Source organism: Symsagittifera roscoffensis, chromosome 5, assembly GCF_963678635.1.
Source record: "Symsagittifera roscoffensis chromosome 5, txSymRosc1.1, whole genome shotgun sequence".
Classification (NCBI taxonomy): domain Eukaryota; kingdom Metazoa; phylum Xenacoelomorpha; order Acoela; family Convolutidae; genus Symsagittifera; species Symsagittifera roscoffensis.
Genome location: NC_087066.1, coordinates 44393113 through 44417095, shown reverse-complemented (window position 1 = coordinate 44417095; position 23983 = coordinate 44393113). Strand labels below are relative to the sequence as shown.

At 37.7% G+C, this 23983-nt stretch overlaps 2 protein-coding genes across 2 annotated transcripts in view; one reads left to right on the top strand and one right to left on the bottom strand.

Annotated features, from left to right (window-relative positions):
* The window catches only part of LOC134846061 (CCR4-NOT transcription complex subunit 2-like), a 421605-nt gene that overhangs the window by 338789 nt on the left and 58833 nt on the right, over positions 1–23983 (top strand). The window lies entirely within an intron of this gene.
* On the bottom strand, positions 9361–14614 carry LOC134845682 (deleted in lung and esophageal cancer protein 1-like). The gene has a single exon (XM_063862724.1). The coding sequence runs from the start codon at positions 14609–14611 to the stop codon at positions 9539–9541; it is 5073 nt and encodes a 1690-aa protein (XP_063718794.1). The 5' UTR covers positions 14612–14614; the 3' UTR covers positions 9361–9538.

Genomic DNA, 23983 nt, shown 5'->3' with positions numbered 1-23983 from the left:
GCCGCTTTGCGAGAAATTAGTGCATTCGAATTTAAACCCTACAAAATTTTTGGAGAAAACTTGGCAGCGTTCAATTCGAATCCAACAAAAATCTATTGGGATGTCCCAACAATTGTGGGAGCTATTGTTCTTGAGTTAGCAAAGTTTCACATGTATAAATTTCATTACGATATAATGAAACCAAATTTTGAATGTCAACTATTGTATTCTGATATAGACACTCTCCTGTACCAAGTCAAAAGTGAAGATTTATACCGAGAAATTTCCGAAAAAAGGAATATTTTGAATGAACTTGACTTGTCAAATTACCCGAAGAACCACCCTCTCTACGACCCGAAAAACAAAATGGTTGTTTTAAAATTCAAGGATGAGTTTCCAGGAGACATTATAACCGAGTTTATATCCCTCAAACCCAAGCTTTATTCCATTTTGTCCAGAGGTAATTAATTTCTATTTGCCTTATTTGTGAGCACGAATTTCAAAAAATTTTGATTTTTTGTGATTTTTTTTTCGGAAGGCAATTTTTATTTGTGGGAAAAAAATTTTTTTTGTTCGAAAAAAAATTTCGGGCGAAAAAGTGTTTTTTTTGTTTTGAAAAAAAATTGGAAAAAACTTTTTAGGCGAAAAAAAAAAATTTTTTTGAAAATTTTTGGTTTTTTTTTGTGGGCGATTTTTTTTTTTTTTTTTTTTTTTGTGGGCGAAAAATTTTTTTTTTAAAAATTTTTTTGTCGGGGATTTTTTTTTGTGTTGGTTGATTGTTGTTTTTTTTTTTAATGATGACAAATTTTTAAGGTCACACCTGACCTTCATGTATTTTTTTTTGTTGCACCTGGCCTTCAAGTTAACATGATGTAGCTCGTAAAAAAACATCGTATTTGGTTTTTTTACCACCACACATTAGTGATCATCAAAAAATTGATTAGTAATCATATAAATAAAATTTCAGACTGCAGAAAATTATCGGCGAAAGGTGTATCCAAAGCTGCTCAGAAGATGTTGAGTCATCAGCGATATCGAGACACCTTGACCTCTGGCTCGTTATTCAAAACTGAAAACAGTCGAATCGCATCCGAGTCACACAATCTGCAAACAGTGACTTCGACGAAAACATCGTTATCAGCTTTTGATGACAAACGCTACATCCTCGACGATGGTCAGCAGACTCTTCCCTACGGTCACAAAAACATCGTGGGTCAAACTGTGATTGGCTTTGATGATAGTGATGACAACACAGCCGCTGTTAATTCTGACCCAACTGACGATGACGATTTGGAAAAATGGATGCCATTTTTTGAAGATCGTCAACAGCCAGGGTCGTGGGATTGTGACGATTTCCTAGATGGGGTGTCTGAAGAATTCGCTAACACTCAAAACGTTGATTGGGACCATCCGGAAATTGATGATGAATACTTTGAGGATAGTTTTGCTGTTGAGAACACACAACCACATCGCTCGCTTCGACAACTGATGGACCAGGTCAATAGCAGTTGGCAAACTCCAGACCCCGGTCTGATTCGGGCAGCAGAAACCAACGACAGTGATATTGATAGCGGGGATATCGCGGATCTGGAGGCCAATACTTCCGATGAGGACGAGTCGTCATTCTTCAACGATTCGTTTTTCGATTATGAAGCAGTTGAAGTAGAAGAACCACGGTCAAAAAATCGACGAATAGATTAAAACACAAAAAAACACCACATTAACTTTTGTATAGTAAATAAAATTCAGTTATTTAATATGAGAATTGTCTGTACATAAAATTTGACCTACCGCTATTCCGTGTTTAGTGTGTATTTAAGTGCGAGATTTTGTTCAGCTTTGGAACTCAATTAATCTGGGATATAAACAATTTCATTTAAGCGATAGTGTCTTTAGCATACTTTTGTATGTATTTGTATGTAATTTGAGTTTGAATCAAAGTTTTAAGAAGAATTGAGCAAACAGTCTATAGCGCAGTTAAACACTCCAGCTGGTTTCAGAACGAAGATTTGGCAAATCCTTTCCCGCACCAAACATGTAACCACAACGTTCAGTGGGAATACTCAATAATATACCGAAGTTTTACATGAGGACTATTAGGTATAAAATTATACATGGTGACAATTAGGATTATTACATGGTGACCATTGCTGATCATTTAATACATGGTGACCATTATGATTTATACCTAATGGTCATCCATGTATGACAACCCCCCCCCCCCCGATCCTAACGCACTATATACATACTACTGCTTAGTATGGTAGCATAGAGGTTAGCAACGGAAAAGTGGCCATTGCTTGCCGTAGAAAAACTTATTTCTCTTTGTTAATGGTAAAGATGCAAACAAAAATTATAACATGCAGCACCAGAAACAGTAGGCGCCCCTATTCGGTATCATAAACAAAATTTGAACTTGTTGACTTGAGGTTTACTGCTTATGCTGACTATGTCCCATCCCTCCCTTCAAGCCTCTCTAACATCAGTAGAACTAGTTGGGCGCTTAACGGTCAGCAGACACCTAACTGAGCCCATGCGGCAGTAACCAGCAACCAAGCCTTTTAAGTGTGGCTTCCAAAACGCCTAAGACGCTTTGAAACCCATTTTCAACTATTTGTACGACTTACCTGCAAGCGATTCACATCTGTCAATTTCAAGAACTATCCGTATATTTGGGTAAAATATGTGAACAAAGAAAAACAAATTTGATCAGCACAACAAATTTGATCAGCACTTCATTGCTTAATATAAGCAAATTACGTCTTTTTTGCGCGAGGCAATGAATATCCAAATTAGAATTTTGTTCGAAAACTTTTGAAATTAAGGAATTTTGTCAACGCCATTTAAAGAGCTTAGCTCCTCTATAACCAACTGATGCTCTTTTAACTTTGCTTTTGAATTTCGGATTTTTCATTAAATTGAAGGTTGAACTTCTGGTCATATCCGACGATACATTAAATGAAAAAAGAACGTAGTCCTGATATTGATAGCAAAACAAGTTGGAGGTGTTCATACACATGCACCTCGTGGACTGTTAAAAACTTACCATTATTAAAATATTCTGAATGCTTTTATAATTTTGTTTTGAAAAAAATCAGACGAGTTTTTTATCATATGAGGAGTACAAAGATCGCGTAGGAAGTAGAAGCATATACCAAAAAGAAATTTTGCAAAACTGGATTGACGTTAGAGCCATAATATTCAATCATAACAACTTGGGGACACAATGAGGCATTTTAGAAACAAAGCGACGCCTTACTATCCTTCCTTGCGCTCCCCCATTTCTGATAACGAAGGACTGTTCTGAATAATTGTCTCTTTTACAAAAACTATCAGAAACTTATCACAGAGAAATAAAATTTTTAAGATGAATAAACTAACAGATTTGATTTTCATAATTTACATGTTAGTAACCCGCCTTTAGCCAAAAACACGCATGCCTTTTTGTTAATGCTCCAAACACTGAAAGTCGGGAGAAACTGTCTTCAGGTGTGTTTTTTATTTTCGAAACTTTTTTCCTGGCTTAATAGGTCAGTCATTTATAATTCTCAAACTCTTTGAGATTATAATGAAATAAATTTTGAGATTATAATTCCCAAAATTGTTCTCATTTTCCAAAAAACATTGGCATGGAAGTCAAGACTCAAAATGAACAAAATTAAAAAAAATTTAAATAAATAAGTCCATTTTAAATCAAAAAGGTTGTCTGGCTTGACAAAGCGCTATGAACAGGAACCACAAGATATTGACTCAAGTTTTGAGGCCCAAAATTAATTTTTATTGAGACTACGTTATACATAATAAAACTGTTTCAGCATACAAGCCATTTCAAAAGCCGTATTTTGAATTTCTACTCAAGTTAAACCCTTATTTTATTTTAAATTTTAAAAAAGAGGATATTTTAATGCTACCAGAAATCAAGAAGAGTATGTTTTTGCTCTTTCACAAATGTTATTTCACGACAAGGCATGAATGAAAAATGAAATATTAGAACGCATGAATGAAAAAAAAAAATCATAAGCATAGTTTCGCGCATTTTTCCGGGCTCTTTCACAATTTTCTGGCATCTTTCCCTCAGAGCAAAAAATACTCTTCAACAGTTAGAACATAGTTAAAGATGGCTTCGGGCATCTTTCAACTATGTTCTAACTACTACAAAGCGAAGTCATTCATGGCACTCTTTAAGTTATTCATTGTATTCGAGACCAATACTTCTAATTCTAGCAGATAAAGCAAACCAGCCGGAAGTTAAGATTTTACTTGAGCAGCAAAAGTTGATTCTTTTCCAGCGAATAAAAGTTTTTAAGTTTTTGAGCGTTTTAATGGGAATTTTTTGAATTTCATGAAATTTTTCGAACTTTTCAAATAATTCTGTTTTTCTTTTCAATCTTTAAAGATAACTTATGTCGAATAGATCCAATTTTGAGAGACTAAAGTTCCGGACACATTTAAAAATTAAACTTAGATTAATAATCACTTGCGCTTTAATTTTAATTTGGTCACCTGCGCTTTTTTGGTACCAAATCCTCCATAAATTACAGTAAACTGCAGTTGATATGAACGAAAAACTTTCTAAATTGTTCACGCCGATACACTTCATTGCAGTTTAAAACCTTAAAAATTGTTTTAAATAAATTTTTGTAGACCGAATTTCGGAGAAAACTCAAAGGGGCTGAAAATAGCCAGGTACTTGTTTAAATTATAATTCCGCAGTTTATGATTAGTGTCAGTCAAAAAATTGGTTTTGTAGTGTATACTTATTAAACTACTTGAAGTACTTCAAGTGGCGGCTATATAAAATAGCATATAGCTAAAATAGCATAAACTTTTACTGGCTTCACTTACGTTTTAACGCGTGCTTTTGTAGCTAGATTTGCAATTGTGGAAAAAAAAATTATCGTGATTCTAAAAAGAACTAGATGAGATGAATATTTCCGCATGGCCATTTAGTGGCAGCTGCATGACTGTTTATTCATTTACACCATTTATTTTTCAAACAAAAAACTGAATAAAAGCCAAGTCAATTCTTTTGTGCTCATTTAAAACCAAACTTTTGCCGGACCGATAGCCGGAATGTTACGGATAGTATTAGTATCATGAAATCTGATAATATGCAATTGATTATCTTATGTATCCCTAACATGTAATTGAACATCTTCGCTATTTTATCTTTATGCTAAAGTTACGGTTCCCCTTCAAATGGATAAAAACAAGAAAAACTGGTAATATTTCTTCACTTCATTAGATTTGTCATTAAAACTTTCTACTAAAAGGAGTTATCAAAAAGATCATTTCAGTTGCAAGACTTAGAATTAGTAAGACTTTTATGCAATAATAAAAACCGCAACCTTATAAATAATCAATTCCCTTGAATTAACTATTTGTAATATTTCTACGACAAAATCTGAGCTTGATCTGAGAAATGATGCTTCAATTCCAATAAGGCGAGACAACTTGTGGCGAAAAAAATCGAAAAACGATGAAACTACATTTCACCTATGTTCTGTCTGATTTTTAATTGGGGCCACAAGGAGATTTTTGGAACCATACTCCTGAACGAACACCAAGAGAATATTAAAATATTAAACGAGTTGGATAGTTTAAATTCAATAGCAGAGAAACTCTCTTTTTCACTCAAAATATTTAAAAGATCGAAATTTTAAAATGTTACAAAATCAGAAGACCTTAGCGTTGGTGTTGGTATAATCTCTTCCATTTCGTTGAATTATGTAATTGCTTGGTTGCGTAATAGCAATACTGATTTTTGTTAGCTTCAACTACTTTAAGCTCTGTTCGCTAAAAAAACTCAAATTGAAAATATTTTTTGCTCTTTAAATTTAAAAAAGTTTTATCAGATGCACTATTCAAATTTGCATTAAGCTATTAGAGCAGTTTTTAGCACGTCAGCACTAGATTTATGTAGTTTAAAGTGAAACCAAGCCACATAAGCATAGTTTTGATACCACTAGCTCAAAATGTATTATTTAGAGCACGGTTTTAAGTTGCAGCGAGCTGCTAGTGCATAGTTCCGAGCTGGTGCGACATATGTGTGCTAGTTTTGAGATAAAGTCTGAGATGTTAATTAGGTTTTTCGAAAGAAGCCGAAATTTACCACCAAATACACTCTATTGAAAGGGTAGTCGAAAGGCTAGTATGTAAGTAATTGTGCAAGTAATTATGCTAGTGTTAGTATTTTAAAGAAAACTTAAACAAGTGCAACCGAGCATGCAACCAATTATCTTTGCACGAAATCTGTTCAAAAAAGTCCCTTAGTTGCCTTAAGAAATCTGTTTAAACACTTAGTTACCAGTAGCCTATGGATATCAACTTGAATGACTTCCAAATATTCCAAGTAATAATTTGATTACTATTTTGAAATTCATTTTGTATTTAAACTTGATCCCAAAAATGATATGCAAAATTTAGTTCTTGGAAGAAATCGACCAGATCTCTTCCAAAAAAACTGATTAATGAAATAATCATCTTCAGATCAAATAAAAAAGACAAAAACAGGGCAGCTAGCAGTACAAATGAGACAACCAAAACAAAACAAAATGGTTAAACAACCCAACAATATTTTTGAAAAACTGCTTAAAAATCTTTTGTGCGCGTACGTTGATCAAGACCTCCAAAAAATGAAACATTCTCACAGTTTTGTTTTTAAGGTGGAGAAATTTGATTTTGTCAAATTAACTCTAGTCATTTTTCTCAAATTTTGGAGCTCACGGAGAGAAAAAAATCACATTCTTCACATATTTATTTGTCAATTGGTATCGCCAAGTTTGAAAACAAAATATAATTTAAAATTTCTGGAAATTTTTGAAAAAATCACAAAAATCGTCTTATCTCTTTAACTAAAAAAATTTGAGAAGCCATACTTGGATGCCAGATTTGCAGTCACCGAGTGTAATCTGACAGCGCCCAAATACAAGGTTGAGAAATTCAATTTCGGTTAGTTTTTATATCTAAGTTTTTTGAAAAAAAAATCATTAAAAACGCCATATCTCGAAAAGCACATAGATTTGACCAGTCGTACTTGGACGCTAGATTTTTAACCCCTGAATGTGCTCTGACAGTACACTCCTTTAGGGTCGAGAATTTCAAGTTCGGTCAGTTTTTTATTTCTAAGTTTTTTGAAGAAAAAAAAATTGTAAAAATCATCAAAAACGCCATATCTCGAAAACCAAAGGGATTTGAGCAGCCATACTTAGACGACAGATTTGCAACCCTTGTACCCTGATAGCACCCCACTATAGAGAGGAGACATTCAAAGTTAGTTTTCAAAAAATTGTGAAACAAAATTATTGAGCTTTACGTTGCTAATACAGGAAAAAGGTAGAGTTAAAGCATTCGCACTCCAGCAGATTTTAAAACGTCGACTTGAGTAATTAAATCAATCCTTGCAATGTTTGGGCTTTTTAACAGTCCCAAAAAGCGTTTTTTTCATTATGTGCCAAATGAAAATTCTCAAGCATTACAATATACGATATAGCTTAAACGTGAAAAAAATCTTTCGTTAAACATGCAAAAAGCAATACGTTGAAAAAGCTTAAACATGTCAATATAGGGACTTCTTAAACAAGTTTCAAGTGAAACGCCAATTAAGTAATGTATAGATAGATTTATTGCCTGCCTCATAACTATAACTAAAAACTAGTTTTTTTTATTCTGATCTAATTCTTTCTACATGTATACATATAATTTTATTTACAATTATTCGGTATTTGAATTCGATTATTTACAGAATTTGATTTCGACATAGGGACCTGGTTTTGCTATGAACCATTCAGTTCTTTAAATTGATTTGAAAGGGTTTAAGATAGATATGTACAATACATTGTTTTTGTGCAACTCACTTCGTTACTTCAATCTGCCTGCTCAAAGTGTCCATCTTGGGACCCACTTCCGCACACTTTGAAGAAGATCGGATCCTCTCCGAACTTCCCTTTGATGCAGTACTCTTTCTCCACGTAATCTTGAGATCCACTCGTGAACGAGATTTCGATCAATTGCTTATTCGCGGCTTTCTCATCTGCCAGAAAGGGACCCAAGTACCCGCTAGCTGGCGTAATTTTGAAGACCCCATCATCCAATTTTCTTGGATTTTTCAGAGCAGGTGTCGTTTCGACCCCTATTTTCCAATATGAGCCACAGCTAGTTTTGTTCACAATTTCCATCTCTTTCGTGTGAACAGTTCCAATGAATCGAGCTCCAAAATCGAACAAAATCTGTTCGTTTTCACCCTCGCCGTCCTCGGATTTCATTTGGAGCGTCGTGAAAAAATTAGGGAAGCTGAGCGTAATGTTAATCGGTACTTCTTGAAAAATGAAACATTCTCACAGTTTTGTTTTTAAGGTGGAGAAATTTGATTTTGTCAAATTAACTCTAGTCATTTTTCTCAAATTTTGGAGCTCACGGAGAGAAAAAAATCACATTCTTCACATATTTATTTGTCAATTGGTATCGCCAAGTTTGAAAACAAAATATAATTTAAAATTTCTGGAAATTTTTGAAAAAATCACAAAAATCGTCTTATCTCTTTAACTAAAAAAATTTGAGAAGCCATACTTGGACGCCAGATTTGCAGTCACCGAGTGTAATCTGACAGCGCCCAAATACAAGGTTGAGAAATTCAATTTCGGTTAGTTTTTTTTATATCTAAGTTTTTTGAAAAAAAAATCATTAAAAACGCCATATCTCGAAAAGCACATAGATTTGACCAGTCGTACTTGGACGCTAGATTTTTAACCCCTGAATGTACTCTGACAGTACACTCCTTTAGGGTCGAGAATTTCAAGTTCGGTCAGTTTTTTTATTTCTAAATTTTTTGAAGAAAAAAAAATTGTAAAAATCATCAAAAACGCCATATCTCGAAAACCAAAGGGATTTGAGCAGCCATACTTAGACGACAGATTTGCAACCCTTGTACCCTGATAGCACCCCACTATAGAGAGGAGACATTCAAAGTTAGTTTTCAAAAAATTGTGAAACAAAATTATTGAGCTTTACGTTGCTAATACAGGAAAAAGGTAGAGTTAAAGCATTCGCACTCCAGCAGATTTTAAAACGTCGACTTGAGTAATTAAATCAACCCTTGCAATGTTTGGGCTTTTTAACAGTCCCACAAAGCGTTTTTTTCATTATGTGCCAAATGAAAATTCTCAAGCATTACAATATACGATATAGCTTAAACGTGAAAAAAATCTTTCGTTAAACATGCAAAAAGCAATACGTTGAAAAAGCTTAAGCATGTCAATATAGGGACTTCTTAAACAAGTTTCAAGTGAAACGCCAATTAAGTAATGTATAGATAGATTTATTGCCTGCCTCATGTCTATAACTAAAAACTAGTTTTTTTTATTATGATTTAATTCTTTCTACATGTATACATATAATTTTATTTACAATTATTCGGTATTTGAATTCGATTATTTACAGAATTTGATTTCGACATAGGGACCTGGTTTTGCTATTAACCATTCAGTTCTTTAAATTGATTTGAAAGGGTTTAAGATAGATATGTACAATACATTGTTTTTGTGCAACTCACTTCGTTACTTCAATCTGCCTGCTCAAAGTGTCCATCTTGGGACCCACTTCCGCACACTTTGAAGAAGATCGGATCCTCTCCGAACTTCCCTTTGATGCAGTACTCTTTCTCCACGTAATCTTGAGATCCACTCGTGAACGAGATTTCGATCAATTGCTTATTCGCGGCTTTCTCATCTGCCAGAAAGGGACCCAAGTACCCGCTAGCTGGCGTAATTTTGAAGACCCCATCATCCAATTTTCTTGGATTTTTCAGAGCAGGTGTCGTTTCGACCCCTATTTTCCAATATGAGCCACAGCTAGTTTTGTTCACAATTTCCATCTCTTTCGTGTGAACAGTTCCAATGAATCGAGCTCCAAAATCGAACAAAATCTGTTCGTTTTCACCCTCGCCGTCCTCGGATTTCATTTGGAGCGTCGTGAAAAAATTAGGGAAGCTGAGCGTAATGTTAATCGGTACTTCTTCTTTCTCCCCATTCGAGTAGTGTATCTGGATACAGTCGTTGAGAGAGAGTATTTTCCCACCTCCCGAGCTGCTTTTTACCTCAATTCCGCTATCCAAATTTTCATCAGAAGAACTCCTTACCAAGTCATCAATGAACAACTTCGAAAGTCGCAACGCGACGTTGAACTGGTAGTGATGTTGCGGTTCCAACTTGAACATTTGATCCGAAATGGCTTCCCAGGTCTTAGTTTTTCCTTTTCGTACCATTATCCACATTGAGATAAACTCAGGAAAGAACATCTCAAACGTCAATGGCGCCTCCGTCGGATTACTGAGCTTCAGCGTTTGCTTCTTAGAAAAAGCAATTTCCTTCATTTGGCCAGAAGGGTCCATGAGCTGGCTTGGTGTCCCTTCAAGACAGATTGTCCCCATAATTGGAGTATCCTCGTCCAGTTCTATAGTGAGTCTAGCCGGTTTTATGTTTCCCATCATGAAAAAGCGCACCGGATCCACGTCATATTGGTCCAAGCGGGTGACCCCTGTCATGTTGCGACTCTTCTCGTCCAGCGACATGAATCCCTGACAGAAGCCGAAACACTTCACATCGGATCCATTCGGACTTTGAGGAATGAAGCTGGTTGTGAGTTTTACACTCGATCTCGCCGGAATCACTATTTGCTCAGGCTCTATCTTGAAGTATTTAGAGTCACCAGTTCCGTTGTGGCAGAGAACTTTCAATGAGAGAAAAGGTTGAAGCTCCAACTCCCGCGACGAAATTTCAGTAGCTTCGCTTTCAGCTACACTTTGCAAGTCCGTTCGAGCTGTAGCTTCTGGCGATTCATCCTCTGTAATCGCATTCAGTAAGTTTTCATCCCCCAATGGACGGCCAGAAAACAACTCCAGATTAACCAACTTCTTCTCATTAGGATCATAATCACAGGCACTCCAGAACACTTTCAAATCAACAGGTCCATTATTGTTTACTTGAACCGACCTTAGGACTGTTTCAGTATCGTGGATTCTGGTTCCAAATCTCATTATAGGCTCTTTAACTTTCAGAGCTCCCATGATCTGGTAGGATATTGGACTACCGTTGCAAATATTAGCCTTGACTGGAATATGCTCCGGAGGGAGCGATCCAACATTAGCTATCAGGGTATCACAATACAATCCCCACATGTCCGAGTAGCAAGCCAGTGCGATCACAACTTCTCCAAATGGCGGAAGAGTTCCTTGCGCAGGGTCGATCACATATGCAACTCCGTGATTGCTTTTCAGAACAGCCGTGTTGTATTCTTCGAGAGCTTTCGGCAGCGTGATACTATATGGATCTGCCAAGTGCGGAGTCTGTCTTAAGAGCCCCACCCTTTCGCCCTTCTTCAAGGCCGCTTTCAGACTTCGGTCTACACGCTCAGGTACTGGCTCAGATGGGAAGTTCTGTACATGTAGCTTGTATTCGGCCATAATCGCAGTCGTATTTCGAATCAGCAACTGTTGAACTTTGACCTCTCCTAAGGTCACATCTCCGAAGTCGAACTCCGTTTCTGATTTAATATCATCACTTCCTCCATTAGTTCCGTCGCTATCAATGACTTTAAACTCAACAGCCAGTCCTGAGGTTCGACCTTTAAGCGCCAGCCAAATAGGTTTCTCCTCTTCGACAAAGCATGGCAAAAATATATCATTGAACTCCATCATTTTGGTCGACATGAACTGAACTTCGATGTCTTGCGTTTCCCTCGGTTCAATGATCGAAGTTTCTGGAAATATTTTCAGTTTGCAGAACTCGGCGTCTTCTCCAGTTACTTCACCCCACCTGAATGCAGTCGCGAAATCAGTCATGTTGCATAACTGCACGTGGGTTGAAACCGGTACACTCATGTATACCAATCCCAAATCAACTTCGCAGTTTAGCAAACACAACGTCGGAGTTTGCGATTCACCAACTAGCTTCAAAAACAGTTCCTGTCCATTTTCCACTTTCAGTTTACCGATTAATTCGAACTTTTCTTCCTTGCTCGGTGTGTATTTGAGCTCGATTTCCGATTTCCCCAGTGGTGGTAAAACACCAGCAGGTGATAATACTTGAAGACCTGCAGCAGGCTTATTCGGAATGTCGAATAACCATTTGGCTGCAATCGAAGATTTATTCGTGATTAAGAACTTTCTTGTCAACGGGTCACCTACTCTCACAAGTCCGAAGTCCACTTTATCACAGCCAATCGAAACTTCTGGACCAACAATATCGGCAGTTAGCTTCAGACTCATAGGAGCTTTCTCCTGGTGCTCAATTTCGCAGATAAGTTCACGTTCTATTTTTCCTGGTTTGTTTCGCGAGATAGCGACTTCAAGTGAGGCCCAATAACCTTCGGCAATTTCGCCTTCCGAGGGTTCCACTTCGATTATTTCGTTCTCATCTGCCTGTACTGGTCTCCATCGGAAATAAACCGGAGCCAAACTATTGTTCATGATCTGAATCGGTCGACGAACTGTAGTTCCTAGAAGCGTTTTACCGGAAAAGTCGATGCAGTAGGGCACGAAGCATACATTATACGGCAGGCACTCTCCTTTCACGTCGACTAGCAAGCCGATTTCGTCGCGAAGAGTGATCGGCATTTGGTTAGCGTTTCCATTTGAACCCGACTTGCCGTCAGTTGCGTGCTTCGAACTCTTGCTAGTGTTTCTTCCTGTCAATTGACCTGATTCAGACAAACTTTCTTCAGTTGTAACTTCTGGAACTTTAGGCACATTGTGGAGTATCAGTTGGAACAGGTTGTGGAACTCTTTGGCATAAGGAGCTGCGAATATAGCCGAGCATTCTATTTCTCCTCCAGCTGGCAATTCGGCCGCGTTCGGTGAGATCGAAAACGGCGAACTTACATCCCATTGTCTGTCTTTCTCCTTAACTTCTTCTTTCTTTGCATCACCCTTCTCATTTGGTCCGTCTTCGCCCTTTTTGGTAAGTTCTGAGGGTGGAACAAGCAGTGGTTTCATGATTTGCCAAGAAAAACTCATCGCAACTTGTGTCATGTTCTTGATTGTCATCTTGCGTACTGCATAGGTCATAGGGTTAATCGGCGGGAACTTGACAAATTTCTGAGCGGCCGGATCTATCGCTTCGTCGACAGTGGGTTCAACCAGGGATCCATCAGATACTTGAGTCAGCTCGACTTTTGCTTCTTGTGCCACGCCTACCAGGGTAACCTTCCGGATGTTGCAATTATCACACACGAGCAAAACATCAAGCGTGAACTTTCCCAGACTCTTCGGGAGGAAAAGCACTTCCAACGGAATTGTGCTTCCTTTAGGGGCAAAGAACATAGCTGGGCGGACTTCGAATGGCGCTTCGATTATCCGCTGGCCTTGTACAAAGTTCTTGTACCCAGTTGCCGGCCATTTAGATTTGGGAAGAATGAAGAAAGAGCCGTCTCCGCCCTCGTTTTTGAATGAGAACTCGGACAATTTTGCTCCTCCAACAAGACAGTGGCCGACATCAATGACAGATTTCAGGGTCAATACTGGCGGCGGTCGCCTGGCTTGCAACGGGACAATCATGTCACAGTATCCGTCGGTTTGAACGATCAGCTCATCGTCACAGTCAGCCAGGGTTTCCGGGACAAAATTAACCGTATAAAGACTGGACAGTCCAGGAGCTACAAATCCTCCGTCAGTTGGAAAAGATCCCAAACTCACACTGAACTTGTTACTCTTAGGTGGAAGAACTCGACATTTGCGCTGACAGCTCGAGATGTTCTTCAATTCAAGAGTTATCTCATAACCTTGGCCGATTCTGAACTTGGTGAAAACTAGCTTGGCGGGGACAGCTGTGAACGGGGACTGGTGATACTCGGCGCTTTCTGGAGAAAGGTTGTTGTCTTTAGCCGGATTCTTCAGATACTCTTGTCTAGCATTCATAATAGACAAGTACTTTTTCGCCTCTTCTCGGTTCTCCGCATTCGGCATGTCTTCCCACATCGTACTTGGTCTCATGAACTCCTGGAAATCACTCGGTTCAGGCGATCCAGCTTCCACAGATCGATCACCTGCTGCAAGTATGGCTTGCATGGTTTGGACATAGCCATCATCTCTTGGCACCGGTCTCGTTTTCTCTCGTGATCCAGTGGTAGAACGAGTGTAGTTCGGACGCTTCGTGGGCTTTTCCGGCTTCTTGTACTCGTACGGATCCGAGAATAAATCCTCAGCTACAATCAGTCCACTTTCTCGCAACATCTGGTTGTCCATGAAGCTTATGTAGTTGCTCGCACTCATTACTGGACTACCTGCACTTACTTGTCGCTCGTAATGCGACAAAGCTTTCGCTCTTGCTTGTATGATCATTTTTTCCATGTTTGCCAGCTTTTGAATTCGCTTATTCTGCTCTGCTTGTGCTTCTCGCAATCGTTTCACGTAATTTTGATGGTATTCGTCATCTTCATTTCCAATAGCAGTGGTTGACAGATGATTCACCGTCTCCTTGTCGACCAGGTATCGTGAAAACTTTCCTCCAAATACTTTGTTCAGGACGTGGCTGTTGTCTTGGCTCGCTGCCATGGACGGCTTTTGTTGACTCATAGAGGGTTCTGTATGCATTTTGGGAAGGGGGATAGAACTATTCGCATTTATTTGCTGATTCGCCATTACAGTCTAAAGATCAAATTCAAAGTTCAGTTTTAACTGAAGATAATTTACTCAACTTCAAATTTACAGCAAAACCGAAGAAACTTTCACTCTTGCCCGGAATTTGATTGCAACTTAGAGCAATTCTAAGAAAGTTAGACCTCTTGCGAGAAAATTTTTCAATGAAATTTCAAGCAATTAAAAATTGACAGACAATTATCACGACGCCCACCTATTTGCAAGATCAAAATTATTTTCGATTAGGTTCAATTAAAGGATGAAAGTCGGTATTTCGGTCCAAAGAGTAAACAAAACTTAACTAATAGTTTCTGATTATTTTTTAAAAGAATTATTCAGATCTTCCGAAAAAGAACCCCACCGATTGAATGTGGCACCATATTGAAGTTCTGTGATTTTATTAGCTGTGATTTTATTAGCATGATAATGGTTTAGTTCATTTTTTAAAAACATAACTTAAGGCAGGTAACTGTAGATGTTGAACAATTTGTACTACTTGGACCGCAACCGATATTTTATACGTATTTAAGTCGACACTACGAACGTTACATGAGCTACAGCAAAAACTGAGTTTAATGAAAATAAATTCAAGTAATTATATATAAAAAAACTGATATATAAGGTTTTGAACATTAAATGTCATCAAGTATAAATTAACAAACGTCAATCAATACTTATCACATTGCATTGGCCTCCGTTGAATTAGACTCTTGACCGTGACGTGCCTTGATATGGTTCAGAAACTGGTCTAATCCTGGAGCTGTGTAATGGCATTTCTGCTCAATACAGGGAATTCCGTTTCTCAGTCCATGGATAGCCTTCTGGTGCTCAAAGTAGTCGGGATACTGCACAAAAAATCTTTCGTCGCAAACCATCGGAGCTTTGCTCATTGAAGGTATTTTGGTTCGACAATACATAGGTTTTCTTCTTTGAAACGACGACTGCCCGCCTCGACGTCCACCTCCGCTGAAACTCGAATTAAACGAGCCTGTATCATTTAATTTGAATGAAGAAAGACTACTTCTGCTACTGATAGGCGGATTGTCAAAAGAGTCATTCATACGAGGAGGGCTTGGACTGTAACGGGAGTTACCCGTAAAATCGAGAGAATTCTTTGCGTCATCGTCGTCTTCTATCATAACTGGAGGCGCTTCAGGGCTTGAACTTCGACGATCAATATCATCGTCGTCCATTTGCAGCGGCGACGCGGAACGCCTGTCTGAAGATTCAAATCTCGGTGGAGTAAATTTCTGTCTTCTAATCTTAAAAGGCGAGTATTCCTCGTGTTTTGGGGAAATTGTTGGGCTCGACTGTCGATCCATAAGATTAAAGGGTGAAAGGGGTCGAGCAATTGAGATACCAGGCGGCGAATCTGATCGTCCTGAATTTTGACTTTGACTGGCTTCAAAACCAGAACTGTTTAAACTGGTTTCGTGTGGTGTCTCTGCCAGGGATGAGTCATAATTGATGTCTAAGCTGATTCCAAGTCCAACGTCAAATGTTTTTCGGGTTTGCTTTTTCACAGATGGACATTTTTCGGGTTCGTTTTCGTCGTCAAAACTAGATGTCCTTTTTCGGCTTTCAGATGCCTGGAGAAAATGTGAATACGCTTTTGCTAAATTTGCTTCTAGCTTAGATCCACTTGTAGTCTCATCGCTTTCACTTTTCATAGGCGTTGATGCCGAAAACTTAGTTTCCAGACGGTCCAGAATTCCTTCTGGATTCGAATCCATTTCCAAACTGATCCCAAGCGCAGAAGCTGATTCCTGCTTCAACTCAGCAGCCGCTGCTTCTTCAGCTTTTCCTCGATTCATCAGACGTTCAATTACTGTACCTATCGGTTCTGGTTTTGGCGTTTGTGTTTGGTTTTCAAGCGAGGCGACAGTTTGTGCCAATGTATTGAACTGCTCTTCGCTTATAGAAAAATTTATAGCATTGAACAAGTTATTCGCAGTTGGATCATGTGGGATTATTTTCTGCTGAGGTTCTTCTTGGGCTTCAAAATTTGGCTTCAGTGGCAGTGGAGGTTTGTATGGGCTATTTTTGGGCAAAGGTGGAGGTGCTGGTTGTATACTTTCACCTGTATTAGGCGGCGTTTGCTTGCCATCGCTGCCAGGTTGGCCAATTTGCCCATAACCGTACGCGCCGGCAACTTCATTATATCCGTAATACTCTGGGTAATATCCAGTGTAAAAGGACTGGTCAGTAATAGGGTAATGATTTCCTAATTCATCTACTTCGTAATACTCGACTATGTAATTTTCCGAATAGTAATTGTCATACGAGTTTTCCATGTAGCTCGTGTCACTTAGACCAAATTGTGGGTTCGGATACTGTGCACGGTGCGCTACGTCAGGGTTCGCGGGTCCCAAAGGTGTGAAATTAGGATTGCCATTCATTTGCTCAAGTTTATGCTGATAGCCATAGCCATCTTCATAATTTCGATAATTCTGATGTGAGTCATGGTAGCTTGGTTGCCCTCTAAATCCACCTCGAGGCGGCGGTTGATTTCCAGGAGGACCTCTGTTGTACATATTATGCGGAGGGTAACCGTGTCCTCTTGGAAGTTGATTAGATCCCCTATAATGTTCTGCGTTTTGTCTCTGCATTCTACGACCTCTATCGTATCCTTGACCTCTATCTGACCCTCGACCTCTATCGTATCCTTGACCTCTATCTGACCCTCGGCCTCTGTTGTGCCCTTGACCTCTATCCGATCTTCTACCTCTATTGGATCCTCGGCCTCTATCGGAATGTCGACCTCTGGAATTGGCATCACTACCGGAATCAGGCCTAAAATTATTTTGGTTGTAGGATGCAAGCAAATTCCCACGACTTCCCCTCTGTCCCCTAGAGAATTCATTCAAACCCCTGCCTCTGTTACTGCCAAAATTTCCTCCTCGACCTCCGAAATCATTTCTTTCATCGCTGCTGTTTGACCCTCTGTTAGCATCATTAAAATTAGCCTGATTTGAACTTTTCTGCCCGTCTTCATTAACTATTTTGTTTTTACTGAAAGGGTTGGATGACGATTGGAATGTAGGTTGGAAACCGTCATTGCTTCCAATTTCCCCTGATTGTAATGAACCCAACAGAAGAGCTAAACTTGTTCGATGGTTGATCTTTTCATTTTTAATGCCGGAATCAGTCGTTGTCTCTGGTTTTTTCTCGGTTTCGCTCATGGTTTACACTTGAACGGCTCAGTCCAATAGATACATTTTTCCCAACTCACTCATCTGTAAAACCGTTGATGAAACATATTTTCTTCCTAGAACATTTATTGACCATTCTTTTTGTACGAACAGCAACCTTTACAGAGGTTAGTAAAACAACCTGAAACGAACTTCCCCTAATTACTACCTAAATCATAGTAGTTTTATTTAAAATCTGAGAAATTAAATATTTAAGAAACTGAGCATGTCAGCAGTCTGCATTTTAGCAGTCGTGAAGTTGAAATTTACCATTCCTACTAAAATTGACCTTTCTCAAGTCTAGTACCCGATTGTTATGCCACATTCAATTTTTTCAATCACACTTTTTACGATAACCAGAGCCCATTTCATTACGGTTTGCATAATTATAGTTATTTGGAAAGTCTCCGAGCTACTTCATTAGGCAAGACGTTTATAGAAGTCGAATTTGGAAGGTTTGCAGAGAAAAGAAACAATGCCATTCGACCTTTGAAAGGTGCGAACAAAAGCAAAACAACAAAAGACTAAACCATTCGAATTTCGAATATGTTGGAAGAAAAAAAATAAAATTTTGTTTCCAATCTAGGGTTACTATTGTAATCACTGAGTTCATATTTACTCGTCTACAATTGTATAGATTGTGAGGACGCCATTAGGCTGCAAGGCGCCCGAAAATAGACTCCTGCAGCCTAATGGCGTCCTCCCAATCTATATTTTGTAAACTAGTAAATAAGAACCCTGTCATGATAATAGTAACACTGAATTGAAAACAATTTAAATGTGACTCTTTCCCATTATAGGCCAGCTTCATTTTCTCAGATTTCAGCCAACTCGAAAGGAGCTAATAAGCGGTTTCATATCCAACTGCTATCAATTCTTAGTTTAGTTTCCACAAAGATATGATATTGTATGACGTGAATCTCTTTTCACAGAGGCGAAGTTGCACTTCGCATACACAAGCAAAAATATGGACGATAACGCTACTGGAAAAAACTGAATGAGTTAAACTTTGAGTCTGCAAAGTTTCTTAAAGGACGCACGCCAATTATGAGTCTACACAATTGCTAAGTGACGCAAGCCAATTATGACGCATTAGCAGTACCATTCAGTTTGAAAAAAAATTACCGATTAATATGCCCCATCTTATAGAGCAGACACACTTTAGCTAGTATACGAAAATCTCACCCCTAAGTGACCAACCGTAGAATTTCTCCCCACGCCGCGTATTAAATTTGAAATTTAATTCTGTATATATGCATTCCGAAAAACACGAACATAAAATTAGTTGTCACAATTTTTATGTGGGATTGCATTTGAATGCTCTTAATAATCTAAGCTAACGATTTTTAAATCAATTTTCTCTGAATAAACTTAATTTTCTATAAATCTAAGGTATACTCAAAGTTATTTCGTGAAAATCCATATTTTCTCCCCCTAAATCAATTTGGGAGGGGGAGGTGGGAAATTGTTTGGTTGATCCGTCTGTGTTAATATCCGTAGCATTGGCTGTTCTTAATAGCTGGTTATTGATCGAACTGGACTTTCAAAATGAACACATTTTGCCGCAACATTTGCGTCGCAACAATATTTGCGACTTAGGTTGGAAAAAAGAGAGTTCATAATATAACACAAGCTTTGCTTGCGTAATGACAAAAATGGCATAAAAGAGCTTTAAAAACCAAGAAAATACACAAAAAAGCTTTTAAAAAACGCAGTCTACGGGATTCTAGCTCAAAACCACATAATCACAGTCTAATGTCTTCATAACTGCGCAAAACCAACTCGCTGTCTTCTAAACACCAGCCACCAAAAAGCAGATACATTCTAACAAATTTCCATCACAGAGGCCAAGCTGCACTTCGCAAACACTAGCGAGAACACGATAAAAAAGCAGCTCTATAAAATGCAAAAGGAAAAAGTAGAAACTAGCCTCGAATTAAGAGAAATTTAGCTACATCTCAGATTCGAACCTACGCCCTGCTGCGAACTAGAGATTATGGGTCTCACGCACCAGCCACGGAAGCTTAATTAATCACAAAAACTAGCCACAAATAAAGCAGAGAACAGCTATTCAATTTCCAAAGCTACAGTGAAATTTCCACATAGGTGAACACTTTCAATGAACACTTTTATTTGCGAGTTAGGTTAGAACAAAAACCGTTCGTACGAATACATTAACGCTCGCAAGCTCGCAAGTGTGAATAAGATTAGAGCAGTAAACAGATATTGAAGATGAACACATTTGTTGACTCACTTATGCGAATTCGGTTAAAAATCGAACTCATTACATAACACAAGCGTTTGCTTGGTTCAGTACCTAGGGTTTCGTTTGAGATACTAGTCACATCAACCAAAAATTAGAATCTCAAAACGAGCCAAAAACTCATATATTCAAAAGCAATATGTCATTTTTTAACTCAAATTACCAAATAAACAAGCACTGCACGAATTATTGAGCTACTGCTCCTAAATTCTTTATATTAGATACCCCAAAAAACTACTTTGTAGTATGAAAGAAAACTACGCCAAAATACAATCCGCTTAATTATTTAAATACCTAACTGGAAGCGAGAATATCATGGATTTGCGGAAGTTCTATTCTTGGTATCGGAGCACTAAATTTGAGAACTGCTTGTTGAATGAAATTGGAAACTCAGCTTAAAAGTGGCCATTACTAAATATAAAAATGAGCGTGAGCTAAATGTCAAACTTTGAGTGACAACTCTTTTAGTGCATTAAGACTGAATAAAAATGTACTATAGATTGAATTAAGTATGCTGTCCAATGCACGGCGCGGTAATAGTAATTTTACACAGAGGCGAAGTTGCACTTCGCATACACAAGTAAAAACATGACCGACAACGCTACTGGGAAAAACTGAATGAGTAAAACTTAATGAGTCTACAAAATTCTTAAGTGACGCGCGCCAATTATGAGTCTACATAATTGCTAAGTGACGCAAGCCAATTATGACGCATTAGCAGTCAATTTGAAAAGAAATTTAGCGACTAACATGCCTCAATCTATAGAGCGGACGCATTTTAACTAGTATACGAAAAAAATTTCATTTAAAACATGCGACCCTGCTGAGGCTCGAACTCTCTTATTTTGCTGCTGGTCTCCTTCCCTACCTCTACGCTACATAACCATAACACCTTGAAGTAGAAGTGCTAGATGTAATACAATAGTGTGTTAATATCCTTAGCACTGCTGTACTTAATCGCTGGTTAATTATCTTATGCACATACTGCAATAAAAGAGCTCTTTCAAAAAGAGCACTAATATTTGCGACTTAGGTTTGAAAAAAAAAACAAGACTGCATTAATCAGGCCGAAGCCCTGAATGTTCAAACTTCCTTTTAAAGTCTATGAAGCAAAAATAACCTGTTTAAAAAAAATGTTTAATAAATTAAATGTTAATTAAAATAAAATGATTTTTTTAAATTTGAGATTTTTGTGAAAATCATCTCCTCACACGCCATATCAAACACAAAGTGAGAAATTTCACTCGTTGTTATCAATAAATTATGGCAAAAAAGCTTCCTTCAACCAATTTCTCAGACGAATTAAATCTCCGCTTTTTATATATCGCGCATTAATTTTCCCAAATTGACCAAAATGGCAACCTTTAAAACCGCGTAATTTTACGAAAAATTATCACAGGTAAAAAGTGTTTTCAAATTTAAGCTCAGGACAACAATACCTTTTGAATGATGTTTAAAAAAAACTTCCTTCAAAAATAGCTAATTAAAAAGTTGAAATTTGTCTGAAGAAGAAAAAACCACCCGAGCACAATTACTCCGTATCTTTCATTACGAAATTCGGAACAATAATAGTCGGTGTTAATATCCTTAGCATGGGCTGTACTGAATAGCTGGTTATCGATCAAAATGAATACTTTCAAATGCACACATTTTAGCGCAACAATAGTAGCGTCGCAACAATATTTGCGACTTAGGTTGGAAAAAAGAGAGTTCATACTATATTACAAGCTATGCTTGTAAAGCTACCCTAAGTGGCAACAATTGATTGTGAAATAGCGATAAAAAATGTATGTATTCCGAAATCCAATACGGCTACTTTCATTCGTGTCAAAGCGTTCGGCTTCAAATTTAATCTACTGGAAACACAAATAAGTATGAATTGATCTAGAGTTCCGTGACAATGTCCGAATGCTGTTGAGTACCGCTTTCTTCCTAGGGGTAGCGTCAGCATTCATGCTCTACAACTACCTACCCGGTATTTAACTTTTTTGTGGATAATTACATTGGTCGACTCTCAACGACAAAGCACGTCAAAAACACAATTTCGACATAAAAGAGAGCCAAAATACAGTTGAAGGATGGAATAGGAAATTCGTGAATCTCGTCAGCATAAAACACTTATCGTTTCCAAAGCTCCGCGAAAAGTTCTAGGATGAACAGAAAAACTCCCAAAGCCTGATGAAAAAAAACGTGCCGTTATAAGAAACACTTCATGTCATACTTGACAATAACCTATGAGGGAGCAGCACTTATGTCAAATTATGAATGATGCTGAGCTTGATCTCCAAATTTATTATTTGAAAAACCGTTTCTAGAAAACTTCAAAATTAAGCTTGACCAGTTTTGAAAACAGCAGGATGATCGATGTAATCAAGCTTTTCCCATCCGTTTCCATTTTGACACAACCGAGTCAAAACATTTTGACTTTGCCATTACTTCACCCAATTTAGGGTTTTTCTTTTTGAAAAATTACCCGATGGGTGAAAACTTTAGTCCGACCCGAGATTCGAACTCCTGACCTTTTCATCTTGAAACAAATGACTTCAGGAGTTTGTCCAAACTCTCCAAACCGCTCGGCCAAACTCTCATAAAAAATTTCAGTTGTTTCTTCTTGAAAATGTTGTATCGGTTTGAATGCTCTATGGTTATTCAGTACGCATATAATGTAATTTTAGAACAATCAATCAACGCAAAAAAATTAGAACATCAAGAAAATCTCCGACTTGAGGCCACCAAAAAAAGAAGAAACTATAGTTCAATTACAATTTTCAAAGGAGACACTTTGAGCAAGCGTAAAAAAGAACAGTTTCAAGACAATCTCGAGCATGAAGTTAGACTCCCACTCAAGTGCAATAACCCTGGGCGAGCTAAGCAGAAACAGTCGCTTCAAAATGAGCTGAACTACAAGGCCAAGAGACTGTTGGGAAACTGTCGACAAGCTAACGACTGAAAAAAAGACATTTTTGAATAATATTCAATATGCGAACTTCGAAGAAAAAACTATCGTGTTTTAGAATAGAAGTTTTATTTCACTGGGAAACCTGATGATGAAAACGCATTTGTGAAAATGGAAGTCTATGACGTTTTTCGTAGTGGAGTTTGCAAGGGAAACGAGTTGAACTTAAAAAGAAACCAAAAGGCAAAAATCGAAACAGTAAATTTAAGCCCGAACAAAATTTAAGACTTTTCCTAAAAAAAAACAAATTTCAACCATTACGAGTTATATAAGTCTGAAAAAAATGGCATGAGAGCGCTTTGAATTTCATGAACAATTTATCAGTGCACCTTTTTTAATAAAAATGACCCAATTTTAGAAAACTTGATCAATAAGTAAACTTTCTTTTTCCTAGGAAATCTGAAAATAAGGTTCCACTTTTGAAATTAGAAGCCGATCACGTTTTTTGTGACACTTATACTTTTGCGGTTCGAGAGTGGAGTTTGACTTCCACTGAAATGCAAGAAAAAAAATTAAAAATCACCAAGACCTATCCAAGAGTAATCACTAAGTTCATAGCTCTTAATCAAAAAGACCTACACAAAAGTCTTAACTACGTTCATTGAAACAGCTAAAAAGTGATTCAGTAACTTTGATAGATAAATTTTCACAGGAAAATCTTAATGAAATTTGGCTTTTGGCTGTAGTATAAACAACATTTAGGCTCGTCTACGAAGCTGAGACGGTCAACTACATCAAAATCTGACTACAGGCTATTTGTGAGAAATCAACTTTTGACAAATATGCAAAAAAGCGCCGCCCACTTTTGATGAGGCGGTAGAATTTCACAGAAATTAGTAGTTTACAAAAGAGCATCATATCACGTCATTCGCGTAATTAAATAGCTCTATAAAATCGTGATATTAATTTCAATGGAATGGTATTAGAATATGCCATGATCATCTGTTATCACTTAGTTGAAAACT

Coding starts and splice junctions, on each gene's coding strand:
- LOC134845682 (XM_063862724.1), bottom strand. CDS start 14,611: ATGGCGAATCAGCAAATAAATGCGAATAGTTCTATCCCCCTTCCCAAA.